The sequence below is a fragment of the Cupressus sempervirens genome, chromosome 3 (assembly GCF_028749045.1).
Source record: "Cupressus sempervirens isolate cs-2001-9-10 chromosome 3, ASM2874904v1, whole genome shotgun sequence".
Taxonomy (NCBI): Eukaryota; Viridiplantae; Streptophyta; class Pinopsida; order Cupressales; family Cupressaceae; genus Cupressus; species Cupressus sempervirens.
Genome location: NC_143120.1, coordinates 283,130,481 through 283,146,504, shown reverse-complemented (window position 1 = coordinate 283,146,504; position 16,024 = coordinate 283,130,481). Strand labels below are relative to the sequence as shown.

Sequence of the window (16,024 nt, the reverse complement as noted above, 5' to 3'; positions counted from 1 at the left end):
TTGTATGTCTTCTAAACGCTAGGCATTCATTGCTTTTCCATTAGCTTCCTCTGTTTTGCAAGATGTTGAATACATGAACTTCCAGTTCCAAGACACCTAAAAATTTGAGTATGCTGAGTCATTCAACTTCTGGTATATGAGCCCAGTGAATCAAATGTTTGGTGAGCTACATTCTTCTGCCTCTTTTTCGAATTGTTAAAACTTATAAATTATATTCAGTGTGACAAGTTGGCAAGAAAAAATTATCAATAATAGATTTGCACGATGCCTTTCATCAGTTTGTCAAAATTGATTGCAAATTAACACAATAATTACAAAAGCAAGAAAGTGTTTATTATCTATCCATATTCCAAAAAAATAACTTTCATGAACAGAAAACAAGCCAAGAATACTTTATCATTGCAAAACTTGATTACAATTAGCACATTGTCAAAGAGGGCATTATTGCTAAAATAGTAAATGTAGCTGCCTGGGGGACATATGCAGCTGTACATTGTTTGAAAGCAGTGTTGATTAATGCTAAAGGTAGCTTCTCAGGTGATGTATGTGGCTGCACAATACCTTGGAGCAGCATTGCAACTAATTGATGTTACCTGTAACCAATACAGTTACTGATTAGCAGTAAAAATATACAAAGCATACAAATATTGCAAGATATGTACTATCGAAACACAAGTATTACATTGATGGGAAAAATTGAATAGACTTGCCGCTCGATTTCGGCATTAATCATCTTCTGTTCCAGTAATTTTTTGTTTAAGCTCCTCAATGTTTGCTTCTAGTTCCTTCCTGCTTTCCTGTGGCCCACAACCAGATGGCCCAATCAATTCGATGAAAAAGCGACTTACAGTGTAATGTTCAAATAGCTGTTCTCATTCAATCACACAGGTCAATAACCTTGAAAAGAAGATAGCGGTAGGTAAACCGCAATGCATAGCTGAGGCCGATGAGCTCCATTACTTTTGGAAGCTGTTTATTGATAATAGAGCCGCAAAGAACAAAATGGAAACCCATCAGAAATCTTAACACCTTCCCAAAGAAATTATTTTTTTAACTTTGTCATTTGTTACAAGATGTCTGAAATGCAAACTTCAAAATTTCCTCTCTCTCACACACACGCACACAAATATACAACTCTGCTTGAAAAATATGCACAGGATTGGCACATACCAAAGGAACTGAGTTGATTGCACCAATTACAGTTGATGAAATCCACAAAGCTGCCAAAGCACCAGCTCCAAAGACAAACACTGTTGACTTATTTTGAATTGAATCCCACTGGAACAACAAATTTGTGTTATCAAAATTAAAAATATGTGAACAATAAATATTTATTTGATCAAATCTTACCGTTTCTTTCCAGTCACCCAAGACTTCATCAATGGACTTTAAGATATCATTGGAAGACTCTTCTGAAGTTGCCCTGATAGGCTGAAGAACCAAGCGCATTTTGCCTACATAACAGTACATTTTTGTTTTCTTAAGCTCCATTGATAACCCGTACTAGTCTTCATTACTAGGTCTATCAATAAAATAGCATTATTCCTCTTTTTTGTAAATTAATCTAAAAGCTTCATGTAGTTCTAGATAATGATTCCGGGGTTCTACATCTTGTCTGTCTAGTCAATTAAAAGAACTACAACCATCCATACAATATTTACAATCTAAGTTGCTGTTTATAGTCTGAAAAGGGTAAGGGTACAAGGTTTTGGTATGCCTGTGTAATAAAATTTCCGCTCTCCTGACGACTTGTAATCCAGGCTTTACCTTTTAAGCCTGCCTAGGCATGCATGTCTCAAGGTCATTGAGTTGGGTGACTTTGGCATAGTTTGAAAGATAAATATTGAGAATAAAATGGAATCAGATCAAAGGAAGGTGAAAATCGGAGCTAAAATCAGACAATCATGCCTAATTCAGATTGAAAGGAATGCCAAATTAGCCTTAGGGCTTGGTAGAATCATTGGAGAGAGTAGAATGATTGAAAGAAGCAACGATTTGAAGGATGAGAATCCTCAAGAGGGAGCAGAATCCACTGCTCTCCCAGGACTCAAAATCCTAGTCACTTGGAGTTGATTTCGTTTCATGTTGCTTAGAAATAGTTTAGTTGGATGAAACAAATTGTGGATGTTTACTTGATAGACTCGAACAAAACTAGGCCGCTAGCCTCTCGCTGATTGTAAGTGTGTCGTGCGTGGTTAAAGTACTTAACTTCTATTGATATTCAATCTTCAGTTTGCATCCATTGATGGAATTTTAGAGGAGACATTGATTTGAAAATCATTTGAGTATTCCTTAGACGCTTACACTAGGTGAGTGGAGTCGCTGATAAGTCTTGCTGATTGTAAGTGTGTCATGTGTGGTTAGCTAGTGACAGTACATAAACTTCAATTATTATTCAATCTTTAGTTTGCATCCATTAATGGGATTTTAGAGGAGACATTGGTATGAAAGTCATTTGGATATTCCTTAGAATATTGCCCTAGGTGGGTGGAGTCGCTGACAAGATTGCCCCTAGTAGAGTCCAAGTTCATTTACACATCCTTGCATTTATCGTTAGAAGTAGCAGAAGTTAAGTTCAAGTTGAGAGTTCAAGAGTTGGAAAATCAAAATACTATATTCTTATTGCACATTCTAAAGCCAAACATAAAGAAGTTGAGTAGTGTAAGTCCCCTTAGTGATCCCAACGAATCACATTTTTTCATTGAGTAAGTATCCACAAATTGAAGGAACCTTGAAGTCATTTCAAGATCTTACTAGAAGTGACTATGAAGAGAGGATTGAGTATTAAGGGCCCGTTTGGTTGCGGGAAGAGATGTTGAATTGTTATTCTAGAATAGTTATTCGGGAATAGAAAATGGGGATACATATTCCTGTTCTTGTTTGGTTCAGTCATAATTTGATGGGAATTCATGGACCCAAATATTTATGATTTCTGAAATAAATAAAACTGGAATAGGAATACGTATTCCAATTCCACCTATTTAGGTGGAATTATAAATGCTCATTTTTGGGCCAAAATTGGAATACGTATTCCTATTCGCAATTCTGATTTTGTATACCGAAACGGAGAATTCAAAATTTCAAGAATTTACATATGCCTATTCCACTCGTATTCCCTTTGCCAAACAAGCTTGGACCGTTTGGTTGCTGTTATAGGAATTGAAAATTAGAATAGAAAAATGGAATGGGAATGGAAATGGGGAATAGGAATAGAAAAGGACAATTCCAATCCTATTTGGTTCACTTGGAACTCGATTGAGAATATGTTAATCCGTTGTTTGGTTGTAAAAAAATGGAACAGGAATAAGGTTAAGTTTTGTATTTTTAATAATATATCCCTTAAATTTTTTATTTAAATTTATTGTTTTTTGGTTAATTTTTTCAATAATGGTAAAAAGGTTAATTTATTTTCATTTTAATTTTATTTATTTCATATTTTTCAACAAATAGATATAATAAAAAATGTTATTAAAAAATAATTTGAATTTAAAAAAAAACAAATTATTAAAAAAAATTATAATTAAAAAAAAAAGATTGGGAATAGGAATGGCCTATTCCAATAACAGCTATTTTTTGGCATAGACATATGCTCATTTTAGGGGCAAAATTGGAATGTCTTCCTATTCCCAATTCTGATTGAGCATACCAAACAATGAATATAAAACATATTCTAATTTTCTCTTCCTATTCCAGCAACCAAATGGACTAGTCCATTTGGTTCGTGGAATTATAAAAACTGGGATTTCTACAAATCTTGGTTTAGCCAAATCAAGGTTTTGAAATCTTCATTCTGATTTTTGGGATTTTACTTGAATTGTTTGTTTCACTTGGAAGATGTGTGTGAAGACACATTTTTATGCATAAGCTTGGAGTTGAAGGCAAATTTCAAAAGGTAGTCCAATCTATTGTTTTTACACTCCTTGAAAAACATAACCAGGTTTTGATTTTCAATTCCAACTTGCTAGTAGGAAGTTGGAAAACTTGGTTTTGAGGCAAAATTGGAAGTCCAGTATGCTAATTCCATTTTGCCAATTTTGAAACAAACACAAAAATTTTCAAATCCAGATTTTGAAAAAGCCAATTCCTATCATTTTCCAGGAACCAAACGGACCCTCTTCAAAACATTGAGCATTCGATTTTGTATGTTGTAGTGGAACAAAACTCACATCAACATGTCTCTTGGACATTTCATCCAATCTAGTTTCCACCATGCTAAGTCTCACGAGAAGGTTAGCCATTACTGCTTTCAATCCTCCTTCATTTGTATTATGGTTGGCCTATGTCTCAATCTCAGTATAAAGGAAGTACTCCATTTCCCCAGTTTCAAAATCTTCTTTCTGAATTATCTTCATTTTCCTCTGAACTTGTTGAGCATTCTTTTTGAAACTCAACTTTTTCTCAACCTGCTCTTCCTCCTCTTTTGGGTCCACCTCTTGATCTTCCTCGTAGGTTGGGCCGAACTCCCCCTTAGAGGACAAGTCCTCTTCTCCCTCCTCCAATACAATCTTTTTACCTTTTGATTATGGAATTGAGACCACCTTAGCCAACCTAGCATACTTGCAACTCTCGAATAGAGACCCACCTTGATCATTTTGAATTTCTTTTTTCTTTTCACACTTTTCTTCTTCATTATTTTTGATGAGAGTGATCAAAACACATTTACTTTTAGAATACTTTTGGTTAGTCTTCTCTTATTCAAAGACTTGGCAAAATCAAGGAGGGTGTGTGTTTCTTTGGGGCAAACTTAAGGAGCTCACCCACCATAGGAGAAGGTGAATGGGTAGACATGTATTTAGTGGCGTTCTTCCCAAATGGATTAATAGTATTTAACAAGTGACAGATACTCTCAATGAGCTTAATTCTTGAGGTAAGAGTAGTAGGCAAAGGACTTTGGCCAAATATCCTAGGGTTTTTGTGAGTGTTCGAAGCAAGGGCATACTTATAGAGAGCCATAATTAGACCCTAGCAGAGTCATGGAGAGGTACCTTTTCCAATGCTTTGTTGGAGGGAAGAGAATAGATAATAAGGAATATTAACTTTCTCCCTGTGTTTGACATGATTATTGTTAATGTTTGATAGCTTCAGTCGGTTAAACCCATGAGACTATTGTATTAATATACATATACAAGTGTGAGATATAATATAAATATATATGTATATTAATTATATATATTTAATATATGAGATATTATATAATTTGTTATTTTATATTGATTATAATTGATAGACATGTCTCATGAGGAGACATGTCTCCCCATGTCTCATTCACAATATATGAGAGGAGATTGATGCATTTGAAAAGTATATACCGAAAATGGCAATGAAATTACATTTGCAAATGATCCTTATAAACTTAACATGTTATTAGTTCCAAGTTGGAAGAAATAATCAGAAGAATATAAGAACAAATCAAATGATAAAAGAGGCAGTGATTTCTTATGTTTGAATGGAAGATATGCATCAATATGAAGTTGACAACTATCTCTATCGATCATGAGGAGCACAACGAAAGTGATTCAATGAGTAAGATACTAGTGAAGAAGACAATTAGAAAGAAACTGAGTCACAAATATTTCACGACATAGTCAATCCTTCTGTGGAGAATTTATCACAGGATTCTTATAGTTGTTAGTATTTATACTGTATAGGAAGAGCCCTATGCTCGACATCGAATAAGTAAGACATGTATGGGTACCAATCAACGGGGAAAAAAAATAACAACCCTTGAACAGGAACAGACTTGATTATCACATTACACTCAACACAGGAAGATCCCACTTGCCTGATAAGACAAAGATATTGTCAAGAGGTTGGACTTGTAGTAATCACGTGGCAAACATTGTACACATAAGCAGCAAACTAGAACACATAATATCCCACATGGAAGGATTCTAAATACAACTTGACACATACACAAAAAAGGATTAATAAGATAGACTGTGATATTTTAATCCACTAGAAATGAAGTATATCCCACCATAAATGTGTACAATGTCAAGAACATTTTAATGGATAAGAAATAAGAAAGTAAGAGCCCGAGTCACCCTCCATATTGGGTGTAAAACATTGAAGCTAACACATGTGATGCGTCTCCTAGAATTGATAAACAAGAGTGGTATTTAGAAGTTAGAAAGTGATGTAGGAGCATCTTGGGTTGTATTGCTATCCTTCATGGTTTCTTGTTTCTTTGTTGCTACTGAGTCGCAATGCATAGCATTGCCGAGTTGCTTAGTTGTTGCCGAGCTCTTAGTGGTTGCCGAGTTCGTAGTGGTTGCTGAGCTCTTAGTGGCTATCAATTTTCTGGTTGATGCCGAGTTCGTAGCGGTTGCCAAGTTCATAATGGTTGTCGAGCTCTTAGCGATTGCCGAGTTCATCGTGGTTGCTGAGTTCATAATGGTTGTCGAGTTCCTGAGGATGTCCAGTTCATGTATGTGTTGAGCATTGCCGAGTGCCAATATTGTTTTGGGTCTTCTTTGACTGAGTTGTTTGCGTCTAGTTCCAGATTGAGCCGACCTTGTGTGTTAATTTCGTGATTGGTATTTAATATTGCCAACTTGTGGCTTGGTTATGCATTTAATATAAGGGTTTATTTGCAACAAGTCGACTTGTGGCCATGCAAGTATTTAAGGAGGTCTAGGATCGAGTTTAGGGGGGAGTGAGGGGGAAAAAGAATTAGATAGTTTGAATTTGAGGAGTTAGCATGCGTCAATTATCATTGAAGATTTAATTCTGAATTGTAATGTTGGCCATAACCCAAAAGGCCTTATAGCTGGGCATGTAGGTTGATAATTTGATGAATCAATAGAAGTATTTTGCTCTCCCTCTCTCTTTGATGTTGTCCCTTGTGTGATTGCTTTCATTGTGTTTATTCTGCAAGGTGGATTGGATAGTTGGGTGTGCCTTTGGCCCTAGTTGTCTCCATCCCTCCTTGCACCAGAAAGGGAGGCAAATAAGGTAAGAGTCAATAGTATGCGGTTGAGCGACCAAGGCCTTCATCTCTTACCTCCTCAAAGTTGTCGGAGCATGACCCATGACTGCTTGTTGTCGTCTTGATTCTATTTTCTCTTAACTTCATTCATGAATATCTGATTGTGATGGGCGCCTCTCTTTGACAACCAAAGTAGACACACAAATTTTTAATTTGCAACCAATGACCCTTACTCATTAAGCCCCATTAATAAGGGTTGTCATATTTAAAAGGTGAAGCCTAAGGTAATGGGAAATGGGACCAATAAGGGATGACATTTATTAATTTTACTTTCATATAATATGTTTATATGTAGGAGCATATTTACAAAATTGCATATATATATATATATATATATATATATATATATATATATATATATATATATATATAATTAGTAAGGATGCTAGTTTAAAGGAAAATTTGTATTAATCCAAAGAAGCCATTTAATTAATAATTTAATATTATGGCATAACAAAGATTAATAGTAGAATGAGATGTCTCAGATAACTTGCATATGTCTAGATAAGTATTAGAAATTTTTCTGATTTGACACACATGAAGATAGTTTATGATTTGATGTATATGAGATAAGTATTAATTATTGGGTATTACATTTATCTACTTATTATTTGTATTCTATACATACTATAAGAGCTATTTGTCTTGATCTTTTCTTCCAAGTATGTTCTTGCTGGAAAAGGGGATTGATATCAGATTCAGAGGGAGTCTGACACTTTTTCAAAGGTAACTTTGGATGAGAGGGGCTCTAATGATTGATATTTAGAGGGAGTTTGTAAGTCCATGTGTGTGCTTGTATGATATTAAATGGGCCTACCCCTTGTGTACATCATGAGGAAGTGACGACTTCCAAATGATTATCACTTGTATTTGCAAAAGTTATTGAAAGTTGATGATCTTTCAATAACTTAATCTATTATGATGGATATCTTATGATGTCTATGCAGATCATGATAGATTATACTTTGCATGGTGGATGTTTATGTGGTATGCATTATGAGAATGCGAGTGCACATACCTTATAAACATTTAAGCACCTAGTGAATGTCAAATGAGTTGACATTTTCCAAATGAGTCGGCATTTGAATATCAATTGAGTTGATATTCAAAGTCAAATGAGTTGACTTTCAAATGTCAAATGAGTTGGCATTCAATAAACCAAGAAGTCAAATGAGTTGACATTCCAAAAACCATTTTTTGAGGTGATATGTTGTTCATATTCTTGTTTATCCTCCCTAGCTAAGAGGGAGTGTGATGTTTGGTAGCTTCAGTCGGTTAAACCTATGAGACTATAGTATAAATATACATATTACATATATAAGTGTGAGATATAATATATATGTGTGTGCGTATTAATTATATATATTTAGTATATGAGATATTATATAATTTGTTATTTTATATTGATTATAATTGATGGACATGTCTCATAAGGAGACATGTCTCCCCATGTCTCATTCACAATATATGAGAGGAGATTGATTCATTAGAAAAGTATATACCGAAAATGGCAATGCAATTACATCTGGAAATGATCCTTATAAACTTAACAATTATGATTGGGAAAATGATGATTGTGAACAATCACAAATCTTCCTTCAAGAGTGAAATGACACATAATGTGAAGACAAACTAGGGCATAAGGATGAGGGAGATAAGATTATCATACCTATTTTGGAACATTTCCAGATGTTCCCCTTCCTCTAAAAACTTGTCAACGAAGGCTTGTTATTTTCTCAAGCTTTTCTTGACAATGTGAATTCCCCCAACACAAAAAACAAATTCTTTAGAGTTTAATAAGAATTTTTTCCAATAAAGCATAGATAGATCTCACCTACAAACCACCAAATGGAATAGATTCCCATTCCCATTCATCTTGCTCATCCTTATCAGAAAGAAGCAATCCCCAACCCTATGAGACAAATCTTGAAGATCAATCTCCAATTTAAAGGGGTGTTATTTTTGGACTATCTTTCATTTTGCAACCACCCTCTGATGTAATTCCATTGAGGGCCTTCGTCCTCCCATTGAATATAATCATAAAACTTATTCCCCAAGTATCTTATGAGTATTTCCTCCAAATGAAAGTATTTGTTCCATTTTTTGTTCTCCTTCTAAGACCTTGCTTTAAAATATTTCTAGTTATAGTTTTAAGGATATTGTTCCAAATGACAAGAATACATGGTCAATTAATAGCGCATCGAGGAAACACCTTTTATCTTCGTTGTTTGATTATTTATCCCTCAAGATTTGTACCCAATACTTCTTACCATTACCAACTGACATTTCATAAAAGAGCCTTCTTGAACAACTTTTGTCTTCTCATCTCAGACCTCCATGTTGTCTTAGATAACAAAACTTTACCTAGCTAACAAGACATTCTTGATCTTTCTTCAATTTTTGACCAAAAATAATTCATTTGGATTTTCTCAAAAAAAAATTAATATAAAAGCAAGAATTTTAAATAGTGAGAGGAAGTACACTAAAATGTTTTACATAGAGGCCTAAAGCAGTTGTAGTTTTCTAGCCTGACTAAGCATTTCCCTTTCCACCCTGCCAACTTCTTTTGAAGCTATCAATAGTGCTATTTCAAAAAGAATGAATTGGGAACTTAGAAAGAGTGGAAGTCTCAGATAGGAAGCAAGGAGTGAAGTAGATTGACATCCAAGGATTTCCATGACCTTTTGTTGTATAATAGAATCGACATTGAAAAAATAAAGCTTACTTTTATTATAATTTATATGCTAACCTGAAACAAAAGCAAAATTTCTTAAAATAGTCTCGACTCAACCACACAAACCTCTCAAAAAAGAATTGTATCGCCAACAAATTGTTGATCAGATTCCAGGGGCAAAGAGGAAGCAGCCTTAAACCCCATTTATAATCTTTTGATCAAGCAATTTTCAACAATTTCTTCCTAAAACCTTAGCCGCAATAATGAGAAGATATAGATAAAGGATCACCCTATCGACACCCTCTACCACAAGAGAAGCAACCTCTAAGAACACCATTGACCAAAATAGACCAAGAGGGATAGGTAACACAAGCACAAACGAGCTTTTAAGGAATCTTCCTTTTAAACCGAATTCCCAAAGAACCATCAAGAAAGACCAAGACACCCTATCTTGTGCTATTAAAATGTCCAATTTCAGAAACATTCTTGGTCTCCTACTTCATTCCATGGAATGAATAATTTCATGGGTGGTTAAAGTTGTATCCATTATATGCTTTCCTTGAACAAACCCTTTTTTTATTTTGAGCAATCACAAGCAAATTTTAACTTGTTGACAATCATCTTAGGAAGGATCTTATACATAGTGTTACAAAGACTTATAAGCCTAAAGCCCTGCACAAAAGAAACATCTTCTCTTTTGGGAACTAAAGCTATAAAACTGGAGTCAATTTGACTTGAATCTTCTAGACCTAAAGAAATCCCTTGCCAAATTCAAAAGATCACTAGAAATAAACTCCCAAAAACCTTGAGAAAAGGCCAGAGGAAACCCATTCGATCCAGAAGCTTTGAAAGCACCAATGGAAAAGACGATGTATTTCAATTCTTCCAAAGACACTAGTCTAAGCATCTCTTTAGGATTCTAATCAGTCACCATTTGAGGAATATTCCAACAACTCCTCAATGTTAGAATTTAGATGATTTTCCTCCCTCTGCAACTTTAAAGTCTTCCTTCCAGATAGTGTCATACTCCTTTAGTAGTTGTCTAATGCTTTTTCTACTTTTGTGTTTCATGATGGATTGATTAAAGAATTTAGTGTTCTTATCTCCTTGGTGAGAGAATTTAGTGTTCTTATCCTGTTCTTGTCTCCTTAGTGAACCATTGAATTAAGGATCTTTACTTTTAGAACACTTACTCTTCTTTGAAAAGATTTGACCATTGAGCACGGAGCTCTCTTTCCTTGTTACAAGTTTCCACATCTTTTATTCCTTTCACCACTTGATCTTGAATATCGTTTAGACCCAAAAGGAGAGACCTTCTAATGATTAATGTTCCAAAATGGAATTTTATTCCATCCTCTGACTTTTCCCTTCGCCTTTTTAAGATTCTAGGATAAGCAATACATAGGGGTACCCTAGTAATGAAAATACCATCAGTTCTTAACAAGTTTCTTGAAGTCAGAGTAAAAAGTAAACATAATTTCATACTTGAAGAGAAAAGGACCTTTTATGGTATTATTTTCCCAACTTAGAAAAATAACAATTATGGTCTAAGCTTGTTCTAGCAAGGGCATTCAAAGTGAGGGTTGCCAAGATATTCTAGTTGTTAGATATCAAAAACTGATGAAGCTTAACTTGAATCAGGTGTTCCCCTTGTCTTCTATTAGATCATATAAAACGAGAATCTCTAAGATCTATATCATAGCTATAAAATCTACTAAGTCCACCATACTATCTGAGAAGTCATTCAATCCCCCAAGTTTCTCTAAGGGGAAAATAGGACAGATGAAGTCTCCACCAAATATCCAGTAATCCTCTTTTCTACTAAGAATTAAATCTGCCAGGGAATCCCGCATATCACCTCTAGCAGCCTTAGGATTTGGAGCATAAATATTTACAAGGTTCCACTTTACAGCTGTTATAAGATCCTCCATGATAATCATCAAGCTATTTTTGTTAGAATTTCCTTTAGAGCCTTTGATTCTAATCGGATTCCAAAGGGAGGCTATGCAACTAGAAGCAACTGACATCACTGACCAAATAATCAGCATTAGGCCAAACAGTTTCAACAATCTTATAAAAAATGACAATCTTAGTTTCTTGAATTTACATGTCAACTTTTGAATCCATAAGACGGTACTTAAGACAATGTTATTTAAATGGGCTGTTAAGACCCCTTACATTCCAGGACAAAATATTCATTGAAAGTTAATGACTACTGGTATCACCTGGATACTGAAATACGGTGCAACCACCTACTTGCTTGCTTCTTTTTGGTTTTTGCCCCTAATAGGCTATCAAAATTTCTTTGATTTATAAATGGCTGTAACTGAATATTCAACCTATAATCAGACTGATGCAATGATGGCAGTTTACAATTTGAGGTGTACTAACTCTTGATTCCTGTTTTGCAGATGATGATCAGTATAAATGAAGATCCGAATTCTCAATGTGATGGCAGACTGTACACCAGTTCTGTATGTAGAAACTTTAAGTTCTGATATTACTAATATAGAAGACAATAAGCATATATTAATTTCGATGATGTTCTCTTGGTATTGGCTCATATAAATATTCAATCTAAGAGACAGAAGATGGGTGAACATGAATATTAACAATACGTCTCGTGGTGAAGAGACACGATTATGATTTATAATCTCTCTTTAAGAGCCCTGATCCTAATCGAGTATAATTAGTTAATTTGCAAGTCCTTATAATGTCTTTAGATCTATTTAATGTGAAGGATAATAAGCTCGATCCATACAGATAATTGCAAGATATTTACTGCAAGGAATAGTGTTCGATCTCCAAGAGAAGATAAATCTGAATGATCAGATTTGCGTACTTAGATTGATATGATAGTTTTCAGTACAAGGATAATTTCCTGGGATGTTTAATGGCAGAATATAATTACATGTATGTGGGTATATTTATATCAGTTCACATATATATACTTACATTCACATGTGTAGAGTTGCATTAAACAGTTTATTCCTGTATCTGACTGACACTATCATAAGTCAACAATGGCTTCATCACTTGCTGTATCTCTTACAGAGGGTCTTCCCTGTCCGTTTTCTGCTCCTATGCCAGCTTTCTCTTTTTTCTGGTGTTTGCTTCCTGTTTGGGTCCATTCCTCCTTCAAAGCTTCATCCGTAGATTTCTTATTCGGGAACCAAATCCTAGAAAAGCCATTGACACTTTCAATTGCTACAAATATTTTGACTGGAGACTTTGACCCTTTAGATTTTTCCATATTTCAGATTAGTTTAGTCTCTGCCTCCAAGGAGATCAGCACTCATCTTCTTCAATATCTTCCCACGTACTTATTTCCAAAACTTGATTCAATGGTTGAGAAGAAGTGTCCACCTACACAATGGGGACAAACATTTCTACAACATCCTTCACTTCCTGAACTCCTTTTTGCTAGTTAGTATTCTGAGAAAATTTACCCTCCGCCTCTAAATTTTTTGACTGGATTCTTTGTGTAACTTTTGCCTAACTCTTCTAATTTTTCTTTCTAATTTGAGTCTTCCATCTTTTTGTTTTAACCTAAATTCTTCAACAGTTTTTCCATAACCATTGTCATCTTGTTTTTCTTGTTCTTCAAAAGTAGACTCTTTCCCTTCTTTAAAAGTTTCTTTTTTACTCTTTTCAGTCTCATTTTTTGCATTAGTTGTTTTTTTAAAATTATATTCTGCAGCCAAAAACTGCTTCTGTTTCCCTAACCACTTTAAACACTTCACAAAGCTGTTTCTTACAAACATCACTAAGATGTGCAAACTTGTTATAGTTTTGACAATAAGTCCTTGCACTCTCATACTGTATAGGCTGAATCTACCTCCCATTCTTAGATTTGAAAGCAATACTTGTAGGGAGAACTGAGTTCAGTACAACATTAACATAGATTCAGGCAAAGATTGGCCTCAATTTTTGTTGGGTAACCTTGTCCACCGCCAATAAGGTACCAAAAGAATTAGCCATTCCCTTGAAAATTCCAGTACTCCAACACTCCAATGGGAGACTGGGAAAACAAATCAAAGTAGGAGTCACATAACCTAAGAAGAAATGTCGAACCTTGGTTTCCATTTGCCAAGGAACATGAAAATTTCGAAGCAACTATCAAAAGTCCAAGGGTCCCCTATTAACCACAAATCTAAAGAGAAACAGACAATTTTCAATTGCACCAATGGTGGCATTTCCTTTAACTTCAGAATTGGCCCATCTTCTTACTTGATCAACATTAGGACAAAAAGCCAGAAACTTGCCAACCAAAGAAAGTTGTAGATCAACAACCGTCTCATTCAAGAGCTCATTTGGAACTAACATTTCCAATCCTTCTACCGTGAATGCAGCACTACTCAGAACAACATCCTTCGTTTTCACCATCTATGGAAACTTACCACCAACCAGTTTGATACTATGCCTTCAAAAAGAAACCCAGGCCAAGCGCTGGTGAGATACGAGAAGACACAGTTCCACAAGGAAAGGCAACCTCCACCAAGGAAGCAGCCTGAAGCTGTTGACCACCAGGAATAACATTTGTGGATGGAGGAACCTGCTGGGACCACCTGCCTGACATGCTCATCAAACGCAGTAAGGAGCAGGAATTCAAAGTTTTCAGGCACGAAGTTGCAGAGCTCTATTATATTTAAATCTCATCTCTATGTTAAGGACATCGTGTATTTCTTTCAAATTAGTGTAGTTGCTCTAGTGTAATTTCTTGTTTACACTCGCACTCGTGTAAAAATGTATCAGAATGTAGTTTCTGTTATTTGATCCAATAGACAATTTAGGTTCCCTGGAATTCAAAGGAAAATTTCCTTCATCTTCAGAGTCCGATTAAAACTATCTCCACAACTCATATTTAAGAAGGTGATTATCTCTTTCCTCATCTTATCGAGTCTTTCGAAATTTTGGGAAAATTATACATCTCTGGTATGCAAGTTTTCTTAAGCATTTCTAGATTGCTTTTCGAGTTATTGCGCTACGGCAGCTACTCTTAAACACTCTTGACAAAACAAAAGATCAAACTTGATGTAATCGAAACACATAAGTACTTCATTCTGAGAGAAGCACAACACAGCAGCAAAGCGACTACATATAATTCAGATTCTGAAAATATGAATGACATTAACACGAGAATCCCAAATATTCTTGCACGTCTCAAGATAAAAGTTTGCTGACGTCCACAGACAGAAACTTTTAGCTGTCTGTTTTTTAGGTCTCGGCGTGTTATAACTAGAGTTATGAGTATAAGGAATACAAACCCTGCCGAAGCTGGGATTCGTGAAGACCTATTCATCACGGCTATCCGTCGGAAAACCAAAAATTTAAATACATTAAAGCCACGAACATTTGCTTCAGCAGAACTTCAGAACCCAACCTTGGTGTCTTTAGGATGCTGATTTATAACAGAATTATCAATATAAGAGGACTTGTTCTCAAGCTCTGGATAACAAGCAAAGGTAAATCCCAAAAATCTAAATACATTATGGATTCTTTTAATGTAAAAAAAACACATTAACATTAAATTCTCTAAATATAAAATGGCAGTGTATTAGGCCGTCCTTATTTGTATTACAATTTCAATAAAAAGTGGGCCTTGTTTGTATCTTGAAACATCTTTGACTGTACAAATAAGTGCATAAAGTGTTTCAGAAATTAGGCTGCACAGAAGCATCTGAAGATACTCATGTGTCTCATGGTTGTTCAGAGTTATCCTTTAAAGTTCAATAAAATCCGCTGCAAAAAGAACTCCATACTTTACGTACCTGTTTTTTGACCAGATGATCGTGTGAGCGTTCGGTGAAACAGTGCTTCTGTGGCCAGCGGGGACCTGGCGGGGCAAGAAGGCGCCACAACTGAATGAAGTGTTGTGTGAAGAAAGGATTTAGAGGCTGCTACTGTGTATAGAGCCATTGATGCTAATTGGGAAAAGAAGGGAATGAACGAGTAGGATTCGGACTTCAAGCAGCACCTAAGAGGAGTGGGCAAAGGTGTATATATTCTTTTTTCAACGAACACCTAACCCTTAGGAACCTCATGCAATAGGTCTTCACATTTTAGATGCCCTTTTTCTTGCTTGCAAAAAACACATGGAAGACCCACTTTCTATACCAGTTTTTCCTCCTTTTTAAAATTTTCTTATGATCTTCATGCAATGGGTCTTCACATTATGTATGTCTTTTTTTTTTTGGGGGCTTGCAATATGCAAATAAATTTTGTTGTTTTAGAATATTTTGTTATTTTATCAATCTTATTTCTTAGTGGGCGATGAACAACTTATAGTTGGCGAGGTTAGTTCTTTGTTCTAGATTTATGCAGGAAAATCTTCAAAATTGAAATATGAATCTAAGTTTAGG

At 35.1% G+C, this 16,024-nt stretch overlaps 1 protein-coding gene across 2 annotated transcripts; it reads right to left on the bottom strand.

The window, feature by feature from the left end:
• Nucleotides 1-362: 362 nt before the first annotated feature.
• LOC149566046 (protein CURVATURE THYLAKOID 1A, chloroplastic-like) lies at nt 363-15,653 on the bottom strand. Of its 2 annotated transcripts, none has more exons than XM_089819480.1 (6): nt 15,434-15,653; nt 1,351-1,454; nt 1,171-1,278; nt 898-969; nt 711-797; nt 363-593 (listed from the first exon to the last, which is right to left on the bottom strand). In XM_089819480.1, exons 1-5 carry the CDS (start codon nt 15,579-15,581, stop codon nt 726-728), a joined length of 504 nt encoding a protein of 167 aa, XP_089675606.1. In that variant the 5' UTR covers nt 15,582-15,653; the 3' UTR covers nt 363-593; nt 711-725. The 2 variants fall into 2 exon arrangements, with proteins under 2 accessions (XP_089675606.1, XP_089675605.1); XM_089819479.1 differs by having other exon boundaries at nt 683-797; nt 15,434-15,652.
• Between the last annotated feature and the right edge of the window lie 371 nt (nt 15,654-16,024).